Below are 27,774 nucleotides of genomic sequence, written 5' to 3' on the forward strand. Positions count from 1 at the left end.
TCCAGCAGAGCACCTGGCATAAAGCAAGGCTCGCAACACATGGTAACCCCTTATGAGCATCTGTCCAGGGACCACAACCATCCAACAATCGACCACTCCAGGTGCCTTCTAATTTTGTACCATGACTGAAAATACGTTTTAGGGCTTACAATGAAAAATTGTCCTACTTAGTACAAACGACTGCTATTGAATTCTATTCCTTGCAGCTCAGCAGGCAGCCTCTGGGGGTGACAGAGGGGCACAGAGTGAACACCAGGCTTCGTGGTTTGCCCGCGCATTTGGGTGTCATAGATTGGCCTGTGTGCTCCCCAGCCTGGGAAATTGCTTCCCCACCACTGGGACTTTCGTTGACAAGGTAGCTGGTGGTACGACACTTCCTAGGTGTTCACCACTAGCCTTGTGACCCCATGCTGCAGGGACTGTGGGTCTTGATGGGAACACCAAGGTAAAAGCACCTGATTAGTCTGCAGAGAAGAGATTCATTCACTCTGTAATCCAGGCAGGACAAGACCGTGTTCATGTGAGGTCACCTGGGGGAGCACGCCACTGTCCCAGCCTCCGTGTTGACACAAAACCAGACGCCAGCCAGAGCCAAAGGAGACAGATGTGGCATCAAGGGGGAAAGGAGAGGAAGATGTCCCACAGAGGGGTCTGAGGGGTGTGTCCTTGCAGGCATTTGCTGTGCTGTTGTCAGCCTCACTTCCTCCAGGAGGGCTCTGTGCATGTCCTGCTTTGGCCTGTACTCTGGCCCTCTCCACTTGCCCACACCCCGACACGCCCGTGGCTGCTCCCGAGCTGGCCCCTACTACTCCAAATGCCGTCCCCCTCTCCACCTCACCCGGCCTCCGTCGCCTCTCCTGGGAGCTCTCATGTAGCTTCTGTCTCTTACTGCTCTCTTGCAGACAGGGTTGGCCAGGGCCGCCTCCTCCTCCTTGGGCTTTCAGGCCGTTCGGCTTCTTTCAAAACCCCCATCCTCCAGCGCATGTGAGGTCTGGCTGTGCCACCCCCTCCACTCCTAGGCACTGAACCATCCTCCCGCTTGTCCCTCTTGGGCCCCATTCTACTGATGTGCAAAACCTCCACCTTGAGTGAGAGCAGCTGCCTGCCGTCCACACATATGCATGGAAGGAGCAGATAGCTCACAGTCAGGCTGAGTCTAAGTCCACCGTCGCCGACCTCAGATGAAAGCTTCCTTCCTTGGCCGGGCATGATGGCTCACACCTGTAATCCCAGCACTTTGGGAGGCTGGGGCAGGCAGATCACCTGAGGTCAGGAGTTTGAGACCAACCTGGTCAACTGGCGAAACCCTGTCTCTACTAAAAATACAAAAATTCGCCGGGCATGGTGGCGCACACCTGTAATCCCAGCTACTTGGGAGGCTGAGACACAAGAATCTCTTGAGCCCGGGAGGCCAAGGTTTCAGTGAGCCAAGATCATGCCACTGCACTCCAGCCTGGGTGACAGAGCCAGACTCTGTCTCAAAAAAAAAGAAACTCCTTTCCTTACTCTCCAACCCAAACCCCACCCACTGTGTCCCAGCACCCAGATTTTGCTGCTGAGTGCAGCCCTACACAGTGCCAACCTGGCCATCCCCTCACCTGGCCTTCACAGCCACTGCCTCTGGCCTCATCCTCACCCCTGCATCCTCCCCTCCCCATCCATCAGCCACTCCCTCCCATTGACTCTAACCCTAGAAGACCCTCCCATGGCCTCTGTCCCATCTCAGTGCTTCTGCTGTGTGGGGTGCATCACGTGTGTGATCACCCTGCTGTGCTGGGTGTGTTACATGCATGATCTCCTATTACTCATGATGCCAGGGTGAGCTGAGTTGTTGCGTGTGTCTCTGGCCAGCACCTGCAAGCGGCAGGCACTGCATAGGAGTGACTGGTGGTCCTCAAGAATGCAACAGGGCTCTGGCCGGGTGTGGTGGCTCATGCCTGTAATCCCAGCACTTTCGGAGGCTGAGGAGGGCAGATAACCTGAGGTCAGGAGTACGAGACCAGCCTGGCCCACATGGTAAAACCCCATCTCTACTAAAAATACAAAAATTAGCTGGGCATGGTGGCTCATGCTTTTCTGTAATCCCAGCACTTTGGGTGGCTGAGGCAGCCAGATCACCTGAGATCAGGAGTTCGAGACCAGCCTGGCCAATATGGTGAAACCCCGTCTCTACTAAAAATGCAAAAAATTATTTGCGCATGATGGTATGTGCCTGTAATCCCAGCGACTCAGGAGGCTGAGGCAGGAGAATCGCTTGAACTGAGGAGGCGGAGGTTGCAGTGAGCTGAGATCATGCCACTGCACCCCAGCCTGGGTGACAGAGTGAGACTCTGTCTCAAAAAAAAAAAAAAAAATGGAACCAGGGCTCTTACAAAAGAGGATGACAGGGCACCCTGGAGTCTTTTTGCCCTTCCGCCACGTGAGGATGCAACAAAAGACACCATCTTAAAAGCAGAGAGCAGCCCTCGCCAGATCCTGGACCTGCTGGCACCTTCATCTCGGACCTTCCAGTCTCTAGAACTGTGAGAAAAAAGTCTGTGTTTACAAGTCACCCAAGGTAAGGTGTGAGAACCGCAGGAGTGGACTGAGCCAGGACTTCAGCCTCTCATTTCTGGTGGACACAGTTCAACCAGCAACACTGTGCCCCAGCATGCCAGGGCCCTGTAGTCCAGCTCGCAGTGCCCAGCTCCTCCCAGTCTCATCAACGTCATATTCTCTGCTGGGTTGTAAAGGACCTTCCATGAGCTCACACAGTAGGCAGGGTGGGACCTGCTCAGGTCCCTTGGGACCTGCAGATGCTCTCAGGACAAAACCATGTCAGGTGGACACACCTTCCACAGACATGGAGTCAGGCACTGCCTCCAAGTCTTGCTCTGCTCGAAGCTGAATACCTCCCCTTGCAGAAGTCACCTTGTCCCTGGAGCCTCAGCCTTTACATCAGCAAAAGGAAGACAGCGTTCCTTCCACTGACCCTGTCACCCATGGGGTTTCTGTAAAAAGCGAGACACGAGACGCTATGGTCCCAGATGTGTGGGATCCCCGCATGGGTGCAGCTCCTGTCACGCACTTATATACCTCTGTCTTCTCCACTGCCGGCTTCCGGAGGGTGGGCAACCCAGCCCTCCACGGACGTGGGGAGGCACACTGTGGAGGCCGGGGGGAGGCAAGAGTGGGGAGGACCAGGAAAAAACAAACCAGTGTATTTGGTGCATCTCTGTCATCACCGGGAACTATGCACAGAGGGACACAGTGACACCAGCTCCTTAGAGGCAGCGGCCCTGTGTGCCAGAGGCTTTGCATCCAGGCAGGTGTTCCATGAAGGGTATGTGGGGGTGTGTGGCCATGCTTGTGCCTTTAAGAGTGTGCCTGTGTTTGCATGCATGCAGTTCTTGTGTGTGTGTGCACCCGTGCATGCCTGTGTGTTCGTTCATGCCCATGCATTTGTGTTTTTGTGTCCCTGTTTGCAAATGTGTGTGTGTTGGGTTCTGTGCTCATATGTGCTAGCGTTTTTGTGGACACGTGTCCATTCCTGTGTGTATGTGTGTGTGTTAGTAGCATATGTGCGTGTGTTCATGTCCATGTGTTTGTGTGTCTGTGTGTGCATGCATTTGTGTGTGTGTTGGCATCTATATATGCCAGTGTGTGTGGTTGTATTTGGGTCAGTATATGCTAGTGCATACGTGTTTGTGTGTGCATGTGTGTGTGTGGGCATGTGCGTTTGTCCCCGGCCATGTGTTTGTGTGTATGTGTGTGTCTGTGTGCATGCCCATGTTTGTGTGTGTGTGTATGCATTTGTGTGTGTTTATGCATTTGTGTGTGCATGTGCAGGACAGTGTGTGTACACACACACATGCACCTAAGGAGGTAATGAAGGTGTGAACACACTTCTCGCTGCCAGTGCTGGAAGAGCCTGGCTGTTCACTGCTCTGGAGGCTTGTGTGCTAAAAATAGAATGAGTCAAGAGGTGACACAGAGCCCTGCTGGACCACCTTGTCATCCTCATAACTGTTTTGAAAATGGCTTGTGAGCCTGAAGTGAAAAGTGCATGTGGCAGCCACAGCCTTTGCAGACAGAGCAGTGCCCTCTGCCAGGCTGGGATGAAAGGATTCCCTAGGGGCAGAGCTGGAGGTGAGGTGCGCTGGGATGGACACAGTTGCCGACAGAGCAGTCCCCTCTGACAGGCTGGGATTAGTGGGTTCTCTAGGAGCAGGGCTGGAGGTGAGGTGTGCTGGATGGGCACAGTGAGCCTCAGAAGTCTCCAGTGACACACCCTCCTCCTCCATCACTGTTAGAGAATGCTGCTGTCACCTTGCAAGAAGACCGGGGTCCAAGTTGGTCTGATTGGACCAGAGAAGAAGGGATCTGACCTTCAGGGAAGAAGGAGGAGTGAGGTGGTTATTCTCATCTCTAGCAACACTGTTTATTGTCCCAGGGAGCCGGTGGCATACTAGATGGAACTGCCAGGAAGCAGGGAAAAGCCCTCCAATCCCCTGACCTGGGCTGGGAGAGCCAGTGGAAAGGTCAGCCTCTCCAAACCCCCAGTGTAGAATCCAAGACTGAGTGGTCAGATGATCCCTTTTAGCAGGTCACCACCCGATAGTGACCAGGCCATGATGGGATTCATCTGGGTAACCCCAAGGCAGCCTCCTGCACAACCCCCAGTGCTTCTCGCTCCCATGGCTGCCTTGGGAACCTACCTGGACAGGTGCTCCTCTTACAGACCACCCATTTCTCCCCCTCTATTTTGTCTGGAGAAGATGGCACCATGCCTGGACCCGGCAGAGCCTTTGGTGACCTGGGAAGGATCCAGCCTTGGTCACTGGACACCTTCATCCAGCACAGCCTCTTCCCTGGTGGGGGTGGCCACTGACAAACGTTCCAGTTCCGCTCAGTTCCAGAACATAGCTGATGCGATGAACCTATTAGCTGATGCTTCCTGACTCAGCAGGGCATAGGAGCTAGCAGAGAGGTCCCAACCCACAGCCAGGTGTGCCCCAGCAAGGAGACTGCCGAAAAGAAAGGGAGGCACCTGGAACCGAGTCAGATGCCGTCTTCACTCACTCATTCAATCAGTCATTCATTTGCCAAGTATTCATGATGTGGCTGCTGCTCTGGAGATGCAGTCATGAACAAGAGAGACACCTGCCTCTGCCTGGAGCCCACGGTCTGGCAGCTCGTCCTCCTGGCTGTGCACATTCTGTCTGGGAGTCATCTTGTTCACAACTTTACCCGGGACCCAGCCAGTGCATCCAAAGAGCGGAGAGTCCTGGTGGCCACACCGATTATGGCATTTTGTTCAGGAGTAGAGTGTAGTTGAAACACAAGCCGGGCCGGGCGCGGTGGCTCAAGCCTGTAATCCCAGCACTTTGGGAGGCCGAGACGGGCGGATCACGAGGTCAGGAGATCGAGACCATCCTGGCTAACACGGTGAAACCCCGTCTCTACTAAAAAATACAAAAAAACTAGCCGGGCGAGGTGGTGGGCGCCTGTAGTCCCAGCTACTCGGGAGGCTGAGGCAGGAGAATGGCGTAAACCTGGGAGGCGGAGCTTGCAGTGAGCTGAGATCCGGCCACTGCACTCCAGCCCGGGCTGCAGCGAGACTCCGTCAAAAAAAAAAAAAAAAAAAAAAAAAAAGAAACACAAGCAAGGGAGAAAGCACTCACACACTCGGCAAGGTGCGTTTCCACTTTGTGTACAGTCAGATTGAATTGCGGGCGCAGAAGCAGCCAAGGCAGGGCCGGAGCAGAAGCTGAGTTCACAGGTGACTCTGGACACAGCAGCTGAGGAGTCAGACAGGGGGCACTGAGTCCCTGCCCACACCCCAAAGTCTAATGCAACCAGACCTTCTTATGCCAGGCACCTGGCATCTGGCTAGATGGTAACAGTGGTGCCCACAGGAGTGAGTGAGCTGGGCAAGTGACTGCAAAGTATAGGACTCAGGTGGGTGGAGGAAGTGCCATCTCAGATACATGAGAAAGGGAAGCAGTAAGTAAGATCATAGCATGTCATTAAAGGAGGAACAGAGGGAGGGGAGGAGGAGGGAGGAGGGAGAAAAGGAGGAGGAGGGGGAGGAGACAGAAGAGGAAGAGGAGGAGGGAAAGGGGGATGAGAAGACACTAGTGCCTTTGCTTCACTGAGATGAAGGAACAAGGAAATAAACAGTTGTTTGTGTGGTTGAGGAGCTGGGAATTTCCCCAGGAAAGATGTCCAGTAGACAAGAGAATGCAAAAGGTGAGGGATCTGGGCAAGAGAGGATGTTATAACCAGTAATTGCTCTAGAGATGATAATGGCAGTGCCCAGAGCTGATGGGATTGCCCAGGAAGAATGCCCATACCTTCTCTGTGAGCCCCATTCCCCATCTTATGAGCTGTGGGGACCGAGTGGTCCACCTGGCTCATAGCGGGCTCTGAACAAGTAGTAGTATCATGTTATGGAGTTTAAATTCAATCAGCAGGAGGGAGCCCAGCACAGCTTCCAGCAGGCAGCTCTGATGAGGGTTGGCCTCCTTGCTTCCGTCACTTTGATGCCACTATTTGCTTCAGGGACCAGGACTGTCTTGCTCTCCTGCATCTCTTCTGCCACAAAGAAGCAGTCATGGACTCTCAAGCCCACCCCCATGCTCCAGTTACACTATCATTTGAATAATTTATTCTTCTAAGGAGAGTTTGCTTCTTGAAAGACAACTATAGAACCAGGATCCGAGTGGAAGAATTCAAGGCATGAGACAAAGACTGGGTCCTCTAGGGAAGAGGAGGCCTTGCAGAGCCCCTGAAGACACAAGCTGTTTTGCTCACACCTCCTCATGTTCTCTTCAAACTTCCTGCCAGCCTTTCCTCGGGTACTCCTTGGCCACATGCCTTTGTTCTGGACTGTCCAGTGGGTCCCCTTCTATGATCTTCTCTCCATCCGTACCATCCCTGCCTCTAAAGATGCCAGCCAGAGAGCCTACCATGAATCTTCTCCTTCTTTTACAGCATTTTGTATCATTGCTGCTGGAAGAGCCCCGTGCACTAATCAGTCCCGAGATTTTCACAGTTCTTTTCAGCTAAATCTTTCATCCCCAACATGGAAAATAGGTTGAGGGGAGAGAGCAGTGTATGGAGAGAGAGAGGGTGCCCTGGAGCTTCCTCTTTGATTCTCCTCCGGCCCCTGGAAGCTGCATTAAGGCCCCAGAGAACACCTTGAGGCTTACTGCATTAAGGCCCAGTTTCCTGTTACACAGATGGGAAAACTCACAGCCAAAAAGGAAGTGAAAATGTCCCAAGGCTGATTGCACAGGAATTAGCAGGAATTTACTCCATTTTCTTAAAAAATATTCCTATGAATTATTCATATATAAATATGTAAATTATTCATATATATTATTTATATATAAGGGAGTAGTATGTATATGCGTCCCAGTTCTCTCTTGAAATTCTGCGTCTTGTCATCTGTTTTCTTTAATATACTAATCTCTGTTCTGTTTGTTTTTGTTTTTGTTTTGAGATGGAGTTCTGTTCTTTTGCCCAGGCTGGAGTGCAATGGCATGATCTCGGCTCACCACAACCTCCACTTCCTGGGTGAAAGCGATTCTCCTGCCTCAGCCTCCAGAGTAGCTGGGATTACAGGCATGCACCACCACGCCCAGCTAATTTTGTAGTTTAAGTAGAGACAGGGTTTCTCCATGTTGGTCAGCCTGGTCTCAAACTCCCGACCTCAGGTGATCCGCCCACCTCGGCCTTCCAAAGTGCTGGGATTACAGGCATGGGCCACTGCACCTGGCCTAATTGCTGCTTTAAGGTTGGTGTCTGATAACTCCAATACTTACTTATTCTATGAGACTATGTCTTTTGTCTTTTATTTTTTCTCTTTGGTTTTTGTTCACTTGATTCTGTCCCCTGGTGTGCCTGGTAATCTTGTGTTGAATGCTAGACATTGTGCATGAAAAGTTATAGAGATGACTCATGGCTCTAAATCAGACATTGACCAACTATAGTCCATGGACCAGTCCTGCCTGGTTCCTGTATTTGTACAGCCTGGGAGCTAGGAATGGTTTTGTCATGTTTAGAAGGTTGAAAAAAATTAAAAGGATAACAGTTTGCAACACACGAAAGTTATTTGAAATTCTAATTCTAGTGTCCATAATTAAAGTCTTCCTGGCACATAGCACACTCATTTGTTTACATTTGTCTGTGGCTACTTCTGAGCTACACAGGCAGGAGTGTGTGGTTACTACCAAAACTGTATGGTCAGTAAAACCTAAATTATTGACTCTCTGGCCCTTTGCAGGAAAAGTTTGCCAATTCTTGCTCTCAAGGCAATTTCTCCTGTAGCAAGGACTCCCCTTCCCTTCTGGCTAGCCACTAGGTTGCGACTATGTGGAAAGAAAGTGAGTTTCCAGCCTCTCAGATAGCCCATCCTCCTTGACAGTTCTAACCTCCATTCCAAGCTTCCCAGCCCATAAATGGCTTCCTGGCTTTAAGCAGCTGCCACTTTGGGGATGAGACGACAACATCTTGCATCTTCTAAACTCACAGGGAATTTCCAGTTTCTGATTTTCCAGACTGAAACTGAACATTTGTCTATTTGTTTGTTTCTCTCTGTTTTTGATGATGGGGTCTCAGTCTTGTGCTTTGAAAAGCCTTCTTGGAAACATGGATTAAGATGTGACTGGGACCCCAGAGCAAAGCAGGGAGTGGCTGTTTTCCTGAGGCTTCCTTCTTCCAAGTGAGCGACCCTGCCTTGTGCTTCCCCCCTTGTGCTTTCCTTCCTGCTGTCCCCTCATCTCAACCTGGGGCATTTGTAGGGACAGTGCCCACGGCCACCACTGCCTAGGCCTTTCACGTCCTGTCTTGCAACAGCCCCAGTGGGCAAGATGCAGGGATACCAGCCCTGCCTGGGCAGGAACCTCCTGACCCACCAGGTGTCTCTGCCTTGGAGCCAGGTGGTACGAGCTCAGGGATTCTCACCATGTGCCCTCGCTGCAGCACATGGAGCCATGGTTGGATGGCACTGCCCACTCCTGTCCTGGTGGGAGAAGGGGCACCAGGTGACTGTCCAAGGCAACAGGGAAGTATGGAGGTAACTGGGGGGCCTTTCAAGTGCATCTGTATATCTGTTTATTGTTTTTAATAAAATGGCTGTTGGTGTCATAAAGGCAGCAGCTGTCATTGAATTTAACAATATTCTGCAGCAGGAAGCCTTAAAAAGCACTCAGAGAACCCCTGTGGGAAGTGGGTGCAGGAGATTCTCACATGTCCCCCTCCTCTCTCACACCACCCCCACACTTCAAATTGCGTTGCAATTTCCCCACTCTCTGGCTGCATAGAGGTTTTAATGAAACAAGGGGATAACCATCTCCCTCCTGCTGGCTCTGTTGACACTGCCAGTGGGTTTTACAGGCAGAGCACCCTGTCTGGCCACGGGGCTCTGTTTGCTAGCTTCCGACCTTGCTCCAGGGAGATTAAGCTGCCCCCCACCCCACAACCCGTGGTGCCTGCCCATGGACTCAGTCTAACACTGGGGGTTTGACTCAGACCTCGCTGGAAGGCATGTCTTGGATGTTAAAGGAAAAATTACTCAATGACACTTGTTAGAGCGCAGTAAGGAAACTTTACATGGGGCCATCACAGCAAGTACAGGGACCACACAGTGGGATTTTGTGATGGGGCAGAGAGATTGGACTCAGCTTTGAACAAAGCCTGGGCAAATGGGAATTTGCAGCCAAGGGGCAGGGCGGGGCGGTTGGTGGATTAAAAAAGACTAGGAGGAAACATCAGGGGTAAGGGGGATTCTGGCTAAACCCACCTAACAGGGTTCTTGCTGAAGGCAGGCCAGGGTGATCAGACGTCACCTGGGGAAGGGTGAAGGATGACACTCAGATCAGAAATGGAGGGTGATCAGATATGGAGGGTGGAGGTTTTGGCTAAACTCACTTAGCAGATTCTTTGCTAAGCATAGACTTTAGAAGGAAGTGCCCAGACGAGTCTAGAAGGAGGTGCAGGAGCCTGATGAGAGTTTCGCCAGGCAGAGGATCGCTGTCACTGAGTTTGGTGGAGTTTGGCAGCTGCATCAGTGAACAAGCACTTCTCAGCACAGAAATAGAAGTGTGGTCCCTTTTCACATCACGGGCCCCAAAACAGAAGAAGCCCACAGAGGTAAGGGGCCTCGGCCCCGCCGAAAGCAGCTCAAGGAGTGAAATGACTGTGTCTGCACCGTGGAGTCCCTGGCTGGGAGCCCAGGACCAGTGCTCAGGATGCCTGGGCCAGGTGTGTGGTGGTCTCATGGCGTGGCCTGCCCTTTTCTGACCCAAACTCCTCAGCAGGGGCTTGTCTGGACCAAGATTCAGCAACAAATAATGCCCTCCTGGGTCAATGTCTCCTAAGCTGAGCTCTTTCTCTCCATCTCACAAATGTTTACGGAGGGTCTAGGGCAGAACAGAGATGGCTCGATTTGGAGGGCCTGCTGTGAGTGGAACCCAAGGCAGGGAGGCTCGCTCCTCTCTCTGAGCCTACATCCTGCTGAGTTCATGGAGGATTTGTTCTGCTGGGGTCCAGATGCTTAGGCTGTGTGCAAGAAGGGTGCAGATGCCAAATTTGCGAGATGCTGGGTTAAGCAAACCTGAAAAGGTTTGTTTTTTGGAGGCCTCTCAAACCTGACTTTCATGAATCTCCAGGAAGGAACTAAGCTTCCTACACAGAATTCCCACCCTGACTTGAGCAGAGAACCCTTGTGGGTTTTCCCAGGATGCTGAGAAGGGTCTTTGGGGAGGGTAGGGAGCCTGCAACGCCCACTCCAAGTGTGGAACCTCAGGCTGCCCCCAGCCCTCCCTAGCCTCATTTCTGTCACAAAACCACACCTGCCTGTCCCCCAGCCCTTTTCCCCCATGCCTGTGGCAGAGCCTGGGGTTCCCTGGAGCTAGATGAGAGCCTGGCACAGAGGCTTACACATGCGTCATTGTTTGGGGAGGTGATAAGGGAGCCTGAGCAAGGCTGGGAGGATTTCATGTGGTTCCTGGAGACATCTGATTCTCTATGTCAGTGGAGGCCACCCCACTTCTGGTCCTTCTCTCAGCAGATCCTGTCCTTTGCCTTCAGCACAGATTCCTCCCCTTTCCACCTCCCCTGTCAGTGAGCTATGCCTTGAAATGCCACAAACAGTGCCAGGCCCAGGGGCATGCAGTGCTACCAGTGTATTGCTGGGGTTCACTCACATGCCCTGGGGTGGCCAGCTGTTGGCTGATCTGGGCTGGCTTCAGATGGGGGCTAGGGCTGTCAGCTGTGGCCCGTGGGTGTCTCAGCCTCCCATGGACAGGGCTGAGCATGTTCTCACCATGATGGCAAACAGACAAAATGGCCAGTCTCATGCACCGCCTTGCTCCGAACACTGGCCCAGCCCAGAGGCAACTGCAAAACATCCTGGCATGAGCATGGCCAGAGGCAGTGAAGATTTGGGACCACTGTGGAAACACATCACAGGTACCTGGGGAGTGGGTCTATTACAGGCACTCATGGTACCTCCGGTAGTGGAAGCTCTTGTCACAGGTGCACTGGCATGTGTATTTGTGATTGGTTGGTTGGTGTCCTCATTACCCTGGATTGTAGTCTGTTCCGGATGGGGACACTGCTTGCTTTTGTTCCCCTATTGCAGCCTTTGGGTCTAGCCCAGTGCCTGCACACAGTAGGTCTTGAATAAGCAGCTGTTGAATGAGTGAAGAGAGCTTTTCTATAATATATCGAGGCAAGGTGTGTGATATGTTTTGGTTGTGTCCCCACCCAAATCTCCTCTTGAATTGTAGTACCCGTAATCCCTACGTGTTGTGGGAGGGACCCGTGGGAGGCAGAATTTAATCATGGAGGTGATGACCCTCACGCTGTTTCTGTGGTAATGAATGAGTTCTCATTCTCATGAGATCTGATGGTTTTATAAGAGGTTTTCTCCCTTTTGCTCTGCACTTGTCTCTCCTGCCACCATGTGAAGAAGGACATGTTTGCCTCCCCTTCCTGATTGTAAGTTTCCTGAGGCCTCCCCAGCCATGTGTAACTGTGAGTCAATTAGACATGTTTCTCTTATAAATTACCCAGTCTCAGGTATGTCTTTATTAGCAATGTGAGAACAGACTAATATAGTGTGTCACTCCCCAATCATGTCTCCTTGGGAGACTGTCAGACCCTATATGGGCATGAGAAAGAAACATCAGGGGCTGGCATAGGAAGTGCATTAGTCCGTTCTCACACTGCTATAAAGAAATACCCGAGACTGGGTAATTTATAAAGAAAAGAGGTTTCATCAGTTCACAGCTCTGCATGGCTGGGGTGGCCTCAGGAAACTTACAATCGTGGCAGAAGGTGAAGAGGAAGCAAGGCACCTTCTTCACAGGGTGACAGGAGGAAGTGCTGAGTGAAGCAGGGGAAGAGCCCGTTATAAAACCGTAAGATCTCATGAGAACTCACTATCATGAGAACAGCATGGCGGAAACCACCCCCACTATTCAGTGACCTCCACTTGTTATCTCCCTTGACAAGTGGGGATTATGGGGCTTACCATTCAAGATGAGATTTGGGTGGGGACACAAAATGCAACCATCTCAGGAGGTCCCATGGGCACACCGTGGAGCCACGATCCCACCCCACCCTGTGCTGGAGAGTGTGGTGCACATGTCAGGCTGCTGCTTGATTGACAGCATGGCTCCCAGGACAGCCGGAGTGCAGAGGAGTTGAAGACCGCTTCTCAGGGCTGAGTCCCAGGCACTGCTCTTCCCTCTACCCAAGATCCTAGGACAGAGCAGATCACTTACCTGCCCAGAGCTGGATGCTGGGTTACAGGCTTTCTGTGCACTCTGCAAACTCCAGAGTACTTCTGAAGAGGGTCAGCACCAGAGCTCAGGTCAGGATGCAGGTTGAACCAGCTCCAAACTTGGTCAAGTTCATTAAATTGTTCACGGCCCCGTGACTGTTTCTGTCTGCAGCCACTGCAGGTAAGGAGCCTTCTTTCTGGCCTGCTTGGCACACCCTGTGGTACGCGGCTGGTGTCTGAGAATCCCTTGCTCCTCCTTCTTGTGTGTTGACTCTAAAAGGTGTGCATGGACCTGTTCCTCTTAGATGGGGCTGCTGGATGGCACACCTGAATCAGGGTCAGTGTTGAAACATCACTGAAAATAAGGCCATGGTGAGAGCTTGAAACACAGGGAGGCAAATGTCTTATAGTCAGTTTAATTTGGTTAGGTGTCTGGGAGACAGGGAGCATATTTTGAAAGACAGTTCAAAATAAAAATATTGGAAGAATCTGGCCTCTGGGGCTGGAAGCTGGATGGGCTGATGTTAGTCCCAGTTTGCAGAATGTTTGCCCTGGACCACTGACTGCATTGGATGTGCCCAGCCCCATCTCTTCTGCTCCAGGGAGCTGACTCCAGCCTCTGCATAGACTCTGCAGTGACCAACAGGGCGAGGCCACTGTTCCTTGAGGACCTCCTGTGTGGGGGCCCCTGAAGAAGCCATGGAAGGCTTCTCCCACCTACACCGGGTACATGTGTCTGCTGAATGGAAACTGTGAGGTCACAGCACCCTGCTTCCGAGAGCGAGGTGCAGGCGGGCTTTGTGGAGGGGGAGCCTCGCCATTTGCTTAGAGGTTTGATACATTATTTTATAAGCTAATCGTAGGCTCTGAAGACAGTGGGTGCGGTGGTGCTGGTGGCGCTAGGAGTTTTCAGAAGGGACTCCGCAGCTAACACGCAGGTCCCGGCCCCTCCCGCCAGGCTCCGGCTGTGGATGGAGCATCTCGGCAGCAGAAGGCCCCTTGGCTGGTTCAAAGCCTCCCTGGCCATAGGATGTCTCTTCCCCAAACCCGGAACCTCTCCTTAGCATGCAGCGAGGCTGACTTCCTTTCCCCCAGCACCGACCTCCAGAGCCACCATCCTTTATGGAACTTCTCAAATGATAGTGGAAGTTCAGTGAAAGAAACAGGTCATTTCCCTATTGGCCACTGAGCTCAAAGTTGAGTATCAGTGGCTTCTGTTCTTACACAAGCCAAAAATTCAGGCCATGTATGTGAGTCTCTGTGTGTGAGGGAGCCTGTGTGTGTGAATATGTGAGTGTGTGTGAGTGTGTGTGTGAGTGTGTGTTTGAGCATGTGTGTCTGTGTAGGTGTGAGTGTGGGGGCATGTGTGTGTGAACGTGTGTGAGTCTGTGTGTGAGAGAGTATGTACGTGTGTGTATATGTGAGTGTGCTCATGCATGTGTGTGCGCATGCTTTGGAAGCTGCCCTGGAAGCGCTGAAGGCTGTCTCTGAGGGGGCTTCCAGTTCCCCCAGCACTGGACTTTCTGCTCCGGAGAAGATGCTGCTGCCTGTCACAGAGCAGATCTGACTCCCCTGGGATGGCCCAGGGTCCACGGCTGGGAAGCCACGTTTCCCGGCCACGATGCAGACTTCTGATCCCCTCCCATCTGCTGGGCCGTGTTCTCTGAATGCAGGTCAGAAGGAGCAGATGGGCAGGGCCTGGCTTCCTTCCACCTGTAACCCATTTCATAGTCATTATATTCAATTCGGCAATGTGTCTGAGCATTTCTGTTTGCCATAGAGGGCGAATATGCAGGCTTGGCCTTCGCCAAGGCGTGTGGCCACACCATGGAGGGGGCGCGTGAGCAGAGACTGCCCATCTGTGTCCCCCCACAGTCATGCCACACACAAAGTGCCCACTCTGGGATTCTTGGGATCCTGTAGGCCAGGAGTCACAAACTTTTCCTAAAGGACCAGTTGTACGTATTTGAGGTTTACAGGTTGTGCAGTCTCCATGTACAATGTGCACGGAGATCATGACTCCAAAGGCTGCTGTTGAGTGGTTCATGATCTTGCAAACAAGAGGTGAGGGCTCTGTGCCCCCTTGACCCTAACTGAGCCCCCAGGGTGCCCGAGCCTTTGGAAAGCCTTTTAACTCAGAGGGTAAACCTCACTGCCAGTGAATTCATTTCCCAAGCTCTCCACCCACCTTGTCCTCACCCCATTCCCGGTGTTCCTGCTGAAAATCCCAGGTTTGAAAGGGGCAGTGCTGATTTTTTGCCGAGAAAATGGTCCTGAGAAGGGAAGGTGGATTGATGCCTTGGTTTAGGCTTGCAACTGGGTGGCATGGGGTCTTTCTAGCCAAGACTTGTCCCCTGGGCTCTCTGAGTCCCCTCTGTAGCACTCTGTGTTCTCAAGCTCAGAGCAATCTTCAAATACAAAGAAACCCATGGGTGACATTGATAGCTGGCCCTAGGGTCAAGGGACATGAGGACAACTTCAGGTCTCTTCTGGAGCCCACAGCCAGACAGATACTTAGGAAGATCTCCAAGTCTCTCTAGACCGTGATGCCATGGCCATTGACCATCCCTGTGCAGAGAACAACGAAAATCTGCATTGGTCAGGGTTCTCTAGAGGGACGGAACTAATAGGATTGATGTATATATAAAGGGGAGTTTATGAAGGAGAATTGACTCACACATGCACAAGATGAGGTCCCACAATTCCCACAATAGGCCATCTGCAAGCTGAGGAGCAGGGAAGTCAGTCTGCGTCCCAAAGCTGAAGAACTTGGAGTCCGATGTTTGAGGACAGGAAGCATCCAACATGGGAGAAAGCTGGAGGCCAGAAGATTAAACCCGTCTGGTCTTCTCACATTCTTCTGCCTGCTTTTATTCTGGCCATGCTGGCAGCTGATTCGATTGTGCCCACCCAGATTGAGGATGGGTCAGCCTCTCCCAGTTCACTGACTCAAATGTTAATCTCCTTTGGTGACACCCTCACAGACCCATCAGAAACAATACTTTGCATCCTTCAATCAAATCAAGTTGACACTCAGTATTAACCATCACAAGTCCACCCCTTGTCAACTTGAACCCATACACATCTCCTGAAATTATACATAATCTTCAAATAAAGACAATAACAAGGTCATAGTTATGCCTAACATAATGCAACTATGCTTCCTACAACCCTCCAAAAGGCTGTGCCGGACAGCAGTGAGGGGCTGAAGCCTGGAGCAAGCCTGTTGAATTCCATGTCTGCCATGTCTTAGCTGTGTGTGCAGTACAGGGTTAATTTTGCCCAAAGAAATGTCCTTGCCCCCAATTCCTAAGCCCTTGGAATGTCCTGCCTGAGAAGTGTGTCTTTTTTGCGTGGGGGCCTTGGGCCTGGCCAGATAATACAACGGTACAACTTATGGTGGGAACTGGGGTCGTGGGGTGTTGTGGTATTAGCTTGGCCTTCAGAGGGGCTGGAGACTGGGGTCAGCCATGCCAAGGGTCACCTATGGCAGAGCCCAGCACAAACACTGGGCGTCAAGGCCCAAGGGAGCTTCTCCGATATTTCATGAGTATTGTCACACATCATTGCTGGGATGAGACAGTGCTGTCCACATTTCTCCGCTGCAAGGTGACATCCGGAAGCTTGTGGCTGGTCTCCCTTGGACTCTGTCCTATGCCTCTCTTCCTGGTGCTCTTCCTTCTGCTGTGATAAACTATAATCAAGAATGTAATGGCTTTCTGAGTTCTGTGAGCCTCCCTCTGAATTATTAAACCTGAGGGTGATTGTGGGGATCCCAAATGGCACCGTGGAACCTTGGGAAAATCCCTTACCCTCTTTCTGGACTTGGGGAACATATTTGTGCCCACCTCATGCTGCTGTAGTGAGCTGCGGACGCACTATTTGGCACAAGGCTTGGCACCCTCTACGAAGAAACTTGGGGTGGCTCTATGGTGGCTCCAAGATGTCAACCCTATGACCTCTCTCCCCGCCTGGCTTTGTTATTGATAAGGAAAGCATTGGAGGGAGAAGGGGTGTTAAGAGGAAACAACCGGGGATGGACTCACACCTCACCCTATGACGCACACTGAGGGTCAGTAACCCTCCAACCCAAGGATATCTGTCCTGTGGACTTGTCTTGTGCCTCGGAGGACATCTACCATCATCTTTGGCCCTTACCCATTAGATGTAGAACCACTCCCCACCCACAGCTATGACAACCCAAAGTGTCTCCAGACATTCCAGATGTCCCCGGCTAAGGACCACTGCCCCACCTGCCTAGGCCCTTTGGGGCAATATCCTGGGGACTGCCCTTCACTGTGTTGTTGTGTCCAAGCTGAGTCCCGTGAGATGTCAGCAGGGTGTTTTCTTATGGGGAGTTCTGTTTCTGTAGCGTGTGATCCTGCCTCATCTTCCCTTGAGAAGAGACTTTATCTCCACGTAGTGTCGTCTTGAAGCACTTCCCTGAGCCAGGCCATCACCCACTCTGATAGTGAATTTTATGCATCAGCCTGATGGAGCTGAGGAATGCCCAGGGCGCTGATAAAGCATGGTTTCCGGGGGTGTCTGTGAAGGTGTTTGTGGAAGAGATTGGCACGTGAATTAGTGGACTGAGTATGGAAGACCCCCATTCAGCCACGTGGGTGGGCAGCATCCGATCTATTGAGGGCCCAGATAGAACCAAAAAGATGAAGAAAGGGCAAATTCTCTTCTCTCCCTCTCCCTCCCTCCTCTCCCTCCTTCTCTACCCCCCTTTCTCCCTCTCCCTCTGTCTCTCTCTTCCTCCCTCTCTCCCTCATCTCTCTCTCGCCGCCTTTCTCCCTCTCCCCCTCCCTCTCTCTCTCCCCCTTCTCTCCCTCTCCTCTCACCTCCCCCTCCCTCCCTCTTTCTCCCCGCTTTCTCTCTCTCCTTCTCTCCCTCCCCCCATGCCTTCCAAAGAGAGAGAATAATGAGGACCCCTTGTGGATTTTCCATATTTCAGCCTGTTTCCTACAAATATTATTGGGACCACATGTCAAAACACACAGTCCGTGTCCAACTGTCATGACCATAGGGTCTGCAGTTTATTCTCATATATATATACACATATATATACATATACATATATACATATATATACACACATAGAGAGAGAGAGAGAGAGAGAGAGAAAGAGAGAGAGAGAGAGAGAGATCAGACAGAGCTGGGACATCTGTCTTTTCCTGCCCTTGGACTTGGACATCAGAGCTCCTGGTTCTTGGGCCTTTAGACTCTGGTACTTCCACCAGTGTCCCTGCCCACCGACCCAAACCCCCTTGGCCTTGGACTGAGTGACACCACCAGTTTTCCTGGTTCTCCAGCTGGCAGACAGAAGATCATGGGATTTCTTAGCCTTCATAATCACATGACCCAATCCCATGATAAATCTCTTCTTACAGATCTCTCTATATTTCATGGGTTTTGTCTCTCTGGAGAACCCTGACGAATACGTTCACCCCTTGGAAGACTCTGTGGGGTCACTCAGAAAACAGCACACTCCTTTGTGTCCCTGCCATAAAAGCTGGTGGCCTTGTTCTGCTGTGAGCATCCCAGTTTTGGAAGATGCGTTTTTTTCTTAGTGGCCTGTTCCCAGGAGGTGAGCAACTGACTCAGACTAAGCCTAATGGCCGAGGTTCCTCCAACTCTAGCAAGTCAAGCTGCCTCTCATCTGTCCACCATTGGGTACTGTGAGCTTCTCCCTAGTCAGGCCAACGTGTTCCCAGAGACTCTTTTTCAAAGACTGCAGTGAAATGGACATTTTGCAGGTCTCTGTGGAAAAGGAACGGCTTTTTTGGGATGGAATTGGCACTTTGGGTCCCGATATCACCTGTCACCTGTCATACTTACCCTTGTAGCATGACAGACATTTTTGTGTCCTGTGGCCATGGCTCTTTGTTTGCATAATTCAGACGCTGCAGACTCCTCTGTTGTGAAATCAGCTATGATACGCACAACAATCTGTTTGCCTTGGCCAATTCCAGGACCATCACTCCTGCCCTCCTCCAAGTGTACCAGCCAAACGTGCCTCACGTCCTAGAAAGAAAGCCCATGGTGGGTTTGTTTTTGCTATGGACAATGGTCTGTATTTGATTCAGCTTCGTTTAATAAGACCTTGTTCAGACGCAGAGATGGATTACAAACTTGCACATCAATCTTCAGGGCCTGATCTTATTACAAACCACCACAAATATAACCATAAAAGCCTTATTGATTGATGCAGAGCTTGGTAATCCATCTGTCCCCATCCATTATTCTGGGGATAATTTTTCATTATCTGGATGACAGCTGATTCCTCACGCATTAGTATACAGTGGCAATTACCAGAAGCAGAAAAAGCCCCCAAATTAGCAGGAACAATAACACCTGTCAGGAAGGGGGAGCAGGAATTCCTAGACAGCATGCTTCTGAGCTCTGGGACCAGGTCTGAATTGCAAAGAGTTTGAAGATGGGATTCAGTGTTGACCTTGGAAGTGGAGAGGGAAAAGTTTGCTTGTGTGTTCCTTCCTTGAGGGCATAGAGTGTGTGCTCCCTTTAGATGACATCATTGTCAATCCAGTCATAGCCCCTGGACAGCTGACATGGAAACCTTTCCAGGATTGCTCAGGAGCCGCAGGGTTTATGGGACAGGTGTTCCTGCCCGAGGTAGCTAATAGCCACCAGAAACTTGACCAGAGGGAATGTTATTTAAGGTGAGAGTATTGAGCGAGACATGAGTGAAGAAGGAGAGACATGAGTGAAGGAGAAATGTTGAAGCCTCCTGAGAATGGTGCCATTTGCATAGTGTGGGAAAAGTCCTTTCCACAGACCAATAAGAGATGCTCCCTCTCCACACAATGATTCCATAATCTGAACTTTCTTGTGTTTGGCAAGATGCTGTTTCTTTATAACATGGAGAATATTGAGATAGATGTGGCTGAATATTTCTAAGAGCCATAGAAGGAATCAATTGGTAAATTTCTGAATTTTGATTTCCCAAAATCAAAAATCCTGTGTGATTGACTTCTCAAGGGAAACCCTCATGCAAAGTGATTTATTGTCAAATGGCTTCATATGGACAAACCCAGCGGGTGAGGCTGCTACTGCTGGGTGTTAAGAGCCAGCCATAAACTAGAGGCTGTGGGTCTCTCTGAAACCGGCTGAACAGGGACCAGTGAAGAGACCGGCACACAGCAAAGCTTTGATGGTGGAGGGGGATGGTTCTAGTCCTTCAAACTAAAAGATTGCAGTTTGATTCCAAGCATTAACCAATCATCCAAAATAGGAATATGCTTTTATTTAATCTATAAGCAGAGCCACCTTGATTTACTCACTTAAATCATGTATCTGTAAACTGTGGTCCATGGGCCAAACATAGCCACTGCCTGTTTTTGTAAATCAAGTTTTATTGGAAAACAGCCCCATTTGCTTCTTTGCCCATTGCCTGTGGCTGCTTTTGTTTTTGCTACAATGGCGGAGTTGAGTAGTTGTGACTGAGGCCATACTACCTGTCAAGCCTAAAATATTTACTGTCTGGTCCCTTAAGAAAAGGTTTGTCTACCTGGGATGCACATGAAGATTTACACGTGGAGGAAACTACTCCTGGCTCTTGGGGAGACTAAATAATGGGGCGCATGCTGTAAACACCACATGCATGACTTCTCCTGTGTTATTTTGCTTTCTTCTAAGTGAGCAGCCTTCCAAAGAGAGGAAATAATGAAGAGCCCTTATGTATTTTCCATATTTCAGCCTGCTTCCTAGAAATATTATTGGGACCACATGTCAGAAGTCCCAGTCCTTGTCCAACCATCATGAGGGTCTGTAGTTTATTCTCATAGGTTGTAACTTCCTAAGGAGGAGCCCGGGAACCCATTAAAACCCACGCTCCAGGTTTTGAAGCACACGGCTGTTTACTTTGCAAGAAAAGTCTGTGCAGGGGCAGTAAACTGTTGATCTTGAACTTATTTAACAACAGAATGTGGCCACAGGTGTGTGGGATTTGGATTTAGATGTTTGGTTTTCTTGGGGACGCTACAGCAGAGAATTACCTTTGTCCAGGCTCTGCTTGCTGACCAGGGAAAGTCATTTTTCTTCTTTAGCATCAGGCACCCAGTTTGTCAGACAGGTACAAAAAAATGCAGGGTGCAGATGGGTTAAATCGATACCAGGTGTGACGGCTTAGCTAGGTGCATCTAGGGGTCCTGTAGAAAGCATAGCTGTTGTATTGCGGGTGTGTGTCTGTCCAGACCCTCTTAGCTGGTGGTTAGCCCATAATGCACCCTTCACGTTTTAATGTGGGAAATCTATGAAGAAAATTTACACAAAAGGCAGGAGAAGGGCCTCTAGGGCAAGGCCAATATCAGAAGTAGATCATTACCCTTCTTTCTGTTAACTTGGTTTCTGATTTTTTACCTCTGAGTCACAAGTTTAATGATACATCATGAAGCTAAGATCACATTATCATCAGCATCACCTTCACCATCATCACCATCACCATTATCATATCACTATCATTGTCAGCAGCATCACCATCATTATCATTACCATCATCACATCACTATCACCATCACCATCACTGTCATTACCATCATCATCATTACCATCACTGTCATCATTATCACCATCACCATTATTACCACCATCATCATCACCACCATCATTACCATCACTGTCATTATCACCATCACCACCATCTTCATTGTCATCACCGTTGTCATCATCACCATCATTATCATCACCATCATCACCATTCCCATCATTATTACCATCATCACCATCACCACCACCATCACCATTATCACCATCACTATCATTATCGTTACTATCATCACCACACCACCATCACCATCACTATTATCACCATCATTATCACCATCATCATCACCATCATTATCATTACCATCATCACCACCATCACCATCACTATTATCATCACCATCATTATCACCATCATCATCACCATCACCATCATTATCATTACCATCATCACCACCATCACCATCGCCATCAGCAGCAGCAGCGGCAACCTCCTTCTCATCACAAGAAGCACAGACACAGGATGAGCACATACGCTTCGTGACAGCGTGGCTTTCTCTTGACTGGGCCAGAGGGAGTGTGTGGGTAGAGAGCAAGAGGAGACTGCACAGGCAACCCACCTTCCACAGCTGTCCATCCTCTTCAATCCTTCCTCTGCACACGAGGTCTGAGTTGGGTCTCATGAAACTTGGCACATAGGGATTTCCAGAGCTGGTAGACACTGCACTGTTGGTGGGATTAGGGGTGGTCCCTGTGGCATAACTTAGCTTTCAACTCATTAGCAAACCAACTTGACAGTCCCAGAGAAGGGACTTGGCCGAAAGTTTACAGCAGGTGCCACAGCTGGGGCACAGGTTTATGGGAGGTCATTGGCCAGAACTGCAGTGACTGCAGCACCTTTATTCAGGGGGCATCAGAGCAGCTGTTGCCTATGGGTGAGCATTACTAGTGCAGCAAGCACACAATAGGTGCAAAACAAACAGTTCCTGAATCAATGGGTAGAAGAGGGCTTGGGAGAGATCTGCCACACTCATATGTCTGCTCCACTGTTTGCCAGGTGTTGTTATTCTGTGGGTCACGGAGGGAAATCCCTCGTGAAAAACAACAATTACCCCCAGAGAGGGGGAAACAGAAAGACAAAGCTTGTTTTCTGGCCATGCCAGCATTTAATCATTTATGAATAATTTCCCCCATGAGGATCATATCCAGCAGAGAGGTAACATCTGTTTAAGAGACTGTCCTTGGGAGGCTGCCAGAAAAATCTTGACACTGAAACCCACCATGCTGAAACACGCACATGCAGTTTTCTCACCCCAGCAGCCCAAGAGGTTGGTCAGGTGTGAGGGGCAGGTCTCTGCAAAGCAGACACCAAGACGGAACCCCAGGTGGAGACAGGACCGTTGCTTGGATCTCAGGCGGAAGGACACTGGGAGATGAGTTGGAGGAGGTGCTGCCACCTGGGGGCTTGGCGGACTGCTTCACTGCCTTGATCTTCCAGCTTCTCAGGTGCTGAAGTGGACCTTCGGGGTAGTCCTGGCCGGCTAGTAATGTCCCCAGCATCCTATATGTCCCAGGAAGTATGGGACAGATGTGTAGTCAGAAAAGAAGGTGGTGGTCTGGGTAAGGACCAGAGGCAGGAGCTGTTGCAGACCTGCCTTCCTGTCTCCCCAGTCCTGTGTCTGTGGTTAGTGGCAAATGCTGCAGAAGGTTTTGGGACAGACGTGGGGGACGGGAGAGAATCCCTGCTTTCTGCCATCATGCTTGTGGGTGTCAGCAAACAGCTCTTGGCCAGAGCTCTACCTGCCCCACTTCTGAAGTGGCTGTTCCCTGTCCTGCCGATTCCAGTGCCTCCCACCTCCCCATTCAGGGACTGGGGCCAGGGCAACAAGGCTAGACCATAGATTTTCCTTTGGGGCTGTGGGAAGCATCCACCCTTGGCCTGACACTTTCATTCCTGGAACCTCATGAAGCAGTGAACTTCTTAGCGAGGACTCTGGAAAGAGGAAGATGCCACCCCGTGACCCATGTCTGTGAGGGTGTCACCCCATGTGCTCTTCTTTTTACCTCCCCAATATGTACTGGCCCATCCTGGCTCCCCCTGGGTCAGGCAAACCCCGCTCCCACTCATAGGCCAGCAGCCCTGGGGCTCACAGTTCCAGAACAGAAGAGCGGAACTGGCCCAGGGTGTGAGGGGAGGAAGGGGTCATGGGGAATATCTCACCCAGAGCTGACCTGCCGCCGGGTAGATGAGGTAGGTGAAGGGTTTGGCAGGTGCAGGAAAGAACACAGCTGCCCATGATCCAAGTCACGGCTTGGAGACTGAGAGGGTGGTGGAAGGAGAGAGTCCAGAACTGGAGCTCCCCCTTCCTGGACCCCAGGTGAGAGCAGCCTCATGCCCAGGGCCTGCAGTCCAGGAGGAGAGAACTGAGCACCTGTCATGCTGCCCCGAGTTCCCCGCTGTGGATGGGACCTGGCATCCCCAGCTGGGTTGGGGGGATGTGCCTTCACCTTTCCCGGCCCCCCCTCACCTCCTGAACCTGGTTTCACGGGTGCCCTCTTCCCTCTTTCCTTCTTTCCAGGTCTGGCTGTCCATCAGATCATCACCATCACCGTCTCCCTCATCATGGTCATAGCTGCTCTCATCACAACTCTTGTCTTAAAAAATTGGTAAGGCTCCTTGGGCCCTTCTGGCCCAGAAATGGGGGACTGCAGGGGTCCCTGGGTGGTGAACACAGAAAGGCCCCCGCTTTTCAAAGCCAGGCTGTTCTGCTGGCTTCTGCCCCGGGCAGTTCAGCTGCCACTGGCTGCTCGCCGTCCAGCGCTGCCCTTTGGCCCGGCCCCTATCCTGGTTTCCCTGCAGAAGGCCAGCGAGCCCAGCCTTCATGACAGAGCTTCTCGGGGTGTGTGTGGTCCCGGGTTCCAGATTCTTTTTCTCAATGCCAGTGTCCGTTGGGATGTTGTCCACCCAGAACACAGTCCCTATTTCTTGTCTCCTCTGCCCCTTCCCTGGAAAGGTAGGGATGGGGCCCTTCTGCCAGCACCCAGTGGGATCCCACATCCCTCACTCAGGCTTGGCAGCCGGTTGCTGAACCAGGCCTCTTTGTATTCTTCGTTCCTCTCAAAGCCATTATGTGTGCTGAACTAGGTTACCGCTTTGCTCCAGGCAGCCTGCCTTTGCCTATTTCCTCCTGGAAATTGGCCTACTTTGAGGCTGGCCTTGCTGGGTGTACACACCTGATAAGCCCCTGAGAAATCAGGGGACTGCTGGGAGACCCTGCTGCTCAAAAGCGCCTTGGGGACCTCACCTGCCTGCAGCCACTCCTCCAGCAACTGTGTCTCCTTTCGGCATCCAGGCTTAAAACTCCCTCATAGAAAAACAGACCCAAATGGTCCCCCTGCTGCCTGCACACAGCCATATGAATCAGACAGGGCTGATGGTGGAAACTGCATCAGAGCCTCAGAATCACAGGGGAACACAAGAAAGTGAGAGAGAAAAAGCCAGGCTCTGGGATCAGAGGAGGTGGGACCCCTTGGCAGGCCACGGGAGGGTGGGAGGTAGCACAGCCCACAACAGACCTCCCACTCGGCTAGCGAGGGCTCAAAGCCACCTCCTGATAGGTAGCAAACTGGGACCCCGGGCACTTTCTGGAGACAGGCGGTGAGAGAACAACACGGAGCTCACAGCGGGGCTTCTTAGGCAGGGGCTGGCCAGAGGAGGAGCTTTGGACCCCTGGACTGTGTGGGCGTATGGAAGGACACATCCCACTGGCCATCTCGGTGAAGGGCTTCGTCTCCCCAGAGATAGGGGACTTTGTAGCCTCTTCTGTGACAGGTTGATGACAAGCCTTCATCTTGCTTTTCCCACATTCGAGCTTATAGCAGACCTTCAAAGAGCCCTTTGGGAGAACAGCCCGGGAGGCTGGATGAGCAAGTTCGATGAAGTTCGATGAACCTGACCTCCCTCTGAGGAAGACTTTTTTGGTGGGGGCTGCCCCCTGGGTTTGGCATTCACCTTCTGACCTTGGTTTATGGGGTAGGGGCTTCTACTCCAGGAATCGGGATTCCTTTCATTGGGAAAACCAACGCAGGAAATAACCAAGACTTAGGAGACAGGCGCATCCCCCCGTCCCTTGCCTTCGCGTAGCCCCTCCCTGTGCACAGGCCCTGAGCATGAAGGGGAAGGCGTGGGCAGGGGAAATGGCCCCCAGTGTGGGCTCCCCATCCAGCAGGGAGGGGCCTCCCAGCCAGCCCCCTTGTCCATCCTGTGCTCTCATCATAGAAGCGGCATCCAGCGGCCCCAATTCTTGCTTTCTCAAATCCCTGGAGAGACGGGTGGAAGTCCCATGGTCACTGTAAGTGACCTCTGGAAGCCCCTGTGGTTCACAGGAGCTAGACCATCACAGGCAGGGCAGGCAGGACACTTCCCTCCGCAGACTTGATCAGGGATGAAGGACAAGCCAGCTCGTCATTTCCAGCTTGTGTACGTGCCCCCGGGTGGGGTTGAGGACGGGGCTTTCTCACGCACCAGCTTTCCCCAAAGACGGGCCCACTGTCCATTCTGAGATGAAGGAACGGACCACCCCAACCTGTACCCAAAGGTTCCCACACGCTCTAGGCCCCTCTGGCAGGAAGGACCCACCACGGCTTTTATCCCGTTGAGGCGTTCATGGGGACACTGAGTCAGCACCATGGTCTGGCTGATGCTCTTTAGTGAAGCAGGTCCCTAGCTCTGCGATCATATGGCTCACCACTTACCCCTCATCCTCCCTGCTGTAATAGCCATATTTAAAATTCAAATTTCATTTTTTTTTTAAAAAAAGAGTTGATTGCTTGATTGTGGTTGATCTTTCTGAAGAGGCTGGGAATTACCGTTTAATATGAAATGATGCGTAGCTCATGCCTGCAAGCGAAAGACCCACAATGGAAGTCTGGAGTTGTGCTTGTGGGTTTCTGGCCTCTGCCCGTCCCCCGACCCCAACCTCTTTCTTTTCCAGCTGTGCCCAAAGCGGGAACACTCGTAGGAACAGCCACCAGCGGAAGACCAACCAGCAGGAAGAGAGCTGCCAGAACCTGACGGACTTCACCTCGGCCCGGGTGCCCAGCAGCCTGGACATATTCACGGCCTATAACGAGACCCTGCAGTGTTCACACGAGTGCGTCAGGGCGTCTGTGCCCGTGTACACCGACGAGACGCTGCACTCGACGACGGGGGAGTACAAATCCACATTTAATGGAAACCGGTAAGCTTGGGCTCTGCTAGACCCTGCAGCCGTGAAGCTCTTGGTGGTCCTGACCCCCAGGGCCGGGGTGGCTGAGCTGAGAGCTGTTGGTCGGTTTAGGTCATCCCTGAGGTGGCTTTGAGGGCCCAAGCCAAGGCGACTGCTAATTTGGCAAAACAAGAGAGGCAGGGTTGACAGCAACAGGTGTTCAGCTGCTCCCAGAGAACACAGTGGCTGGAATTTCCTTCCAGACCCCTGCCCGTGGGCAGTGGCGGGAAATGCATAGTCTCCCAGCCCTCGCTCTGAGCTGTCATCCTTCATGCCCCAGAGCTCAAAGGCCAGCCCCGTGGTGGTTTTCAGCCTCCTAAATATCAACAGATCACAACAGCCTCCCACCAGAGTCAGTGTCTCTGAGCCTTGTCAATAAAATGTCAGCAGCAAATTTAGCAAAACTATCAGATACCAACCAGACTCCCAGACCGGACGTATGTTACTAAATGCTTCTCCTTTTTTATTATTCATGTGTAATCCCTCAAAGAAAATATACCCCACAACTATCCGTGGGAGTATTTAAGAAACCCTTGAGTCAGCTTTCAAAGGTTTGTCCAGAATTCAATTAAAATACCAATAAGCTTTTCTTTAAGTGAGCATACATGTATGCATCGTTGTGTAAATTAAAATAAAACAATCTCCAACAACTTGAAGAAAGGAGGAGGCTGGGAGGCTGCCTCGAAGGGTCCACCATGAGCAGCAGAATTAGCACCCAGGGTAACACTGCCCCAGTCCCCTGGAAAGGGCTCCCCTGGAACCCAGGGCGAGGTGACTGGATTCGAGTTGTTTTAGAAGGGGCTGGCTGCATGCTCCCTTTCGTTCTATTTGCTGATTTGTTCAGGGGCCTTGGAGAGCGAGGGCTGCTGGGGCTGTCGCATCCATGGTTAATGTGTCTTTGTCCTGTTGGCTAGAATGAGCAGATGTTCCTGAAATACCTTCTGGCCATGCCTCTTCTTGCATGTCCATGTTGCATTCTGCCATCTGTGATATTCTCTGTCTTAGACTAGTTCCCTTTCCTTGCAGGGGAGGACGGTGGCGCTCAGAGCTTCAGAACTGTTGTTCTAAACCTCAGTGGTTTTACACTCAGACATTTGGGGAGCTCATGGGTGCCATTCCAGCCTTCCAGAAGGCTGAGTTCACAGATAACTGGCTAACAGGTTTCCAAACCATTTCACTGAATATGTGGATGTTGGCTTGGATATGAATCTGGGCCAGCGACTG

General features: G+C 51.4%; 1 protein-coding gene across 1 annotated transcript in view; it reads left to right on the plus strand.

Annotated features, from left to right (window-relative positions):
* AJAP1 (adherens junctions associated protein 1) overlaps positions 1-27,774 on the plus strand; it is a 130,040-nt gene that overhangs the window by 92,273 nt on the left and 9,993 nt on the right. Inside the window, exons 3-4 of the mRNA XM_033196193.1 lie at positions 23,863-23,950; positions 26,278-26,523. Coding sequence (XP_033052084.1) covers positions 23,863-23,950; positions 26,278-26,523 — 334 coding nt within the window. The remainder of the gene's footprint in view (positions 1-23,862; positions 23,951-26,277; positions 26,524-27,774) is intronic.

This window comes from Trachypithecus francoisi, unplaced genomic scaffold (genome assembly GCF_009764315.1).
Source record: "Trachypithecus francoisi isolate TF-2019V2 unplaced genomic scaffold, Tfra_2.0 Contig01621, whole genome shotgun sequence".
NCBI classification, from domain to species: domain Eukaryota; kingdom Metazoa; phylum Chordata; class Mammalia; order Primates; family Cercopithecidae; genus Trachypithecus; species Trachypithecus francoisi.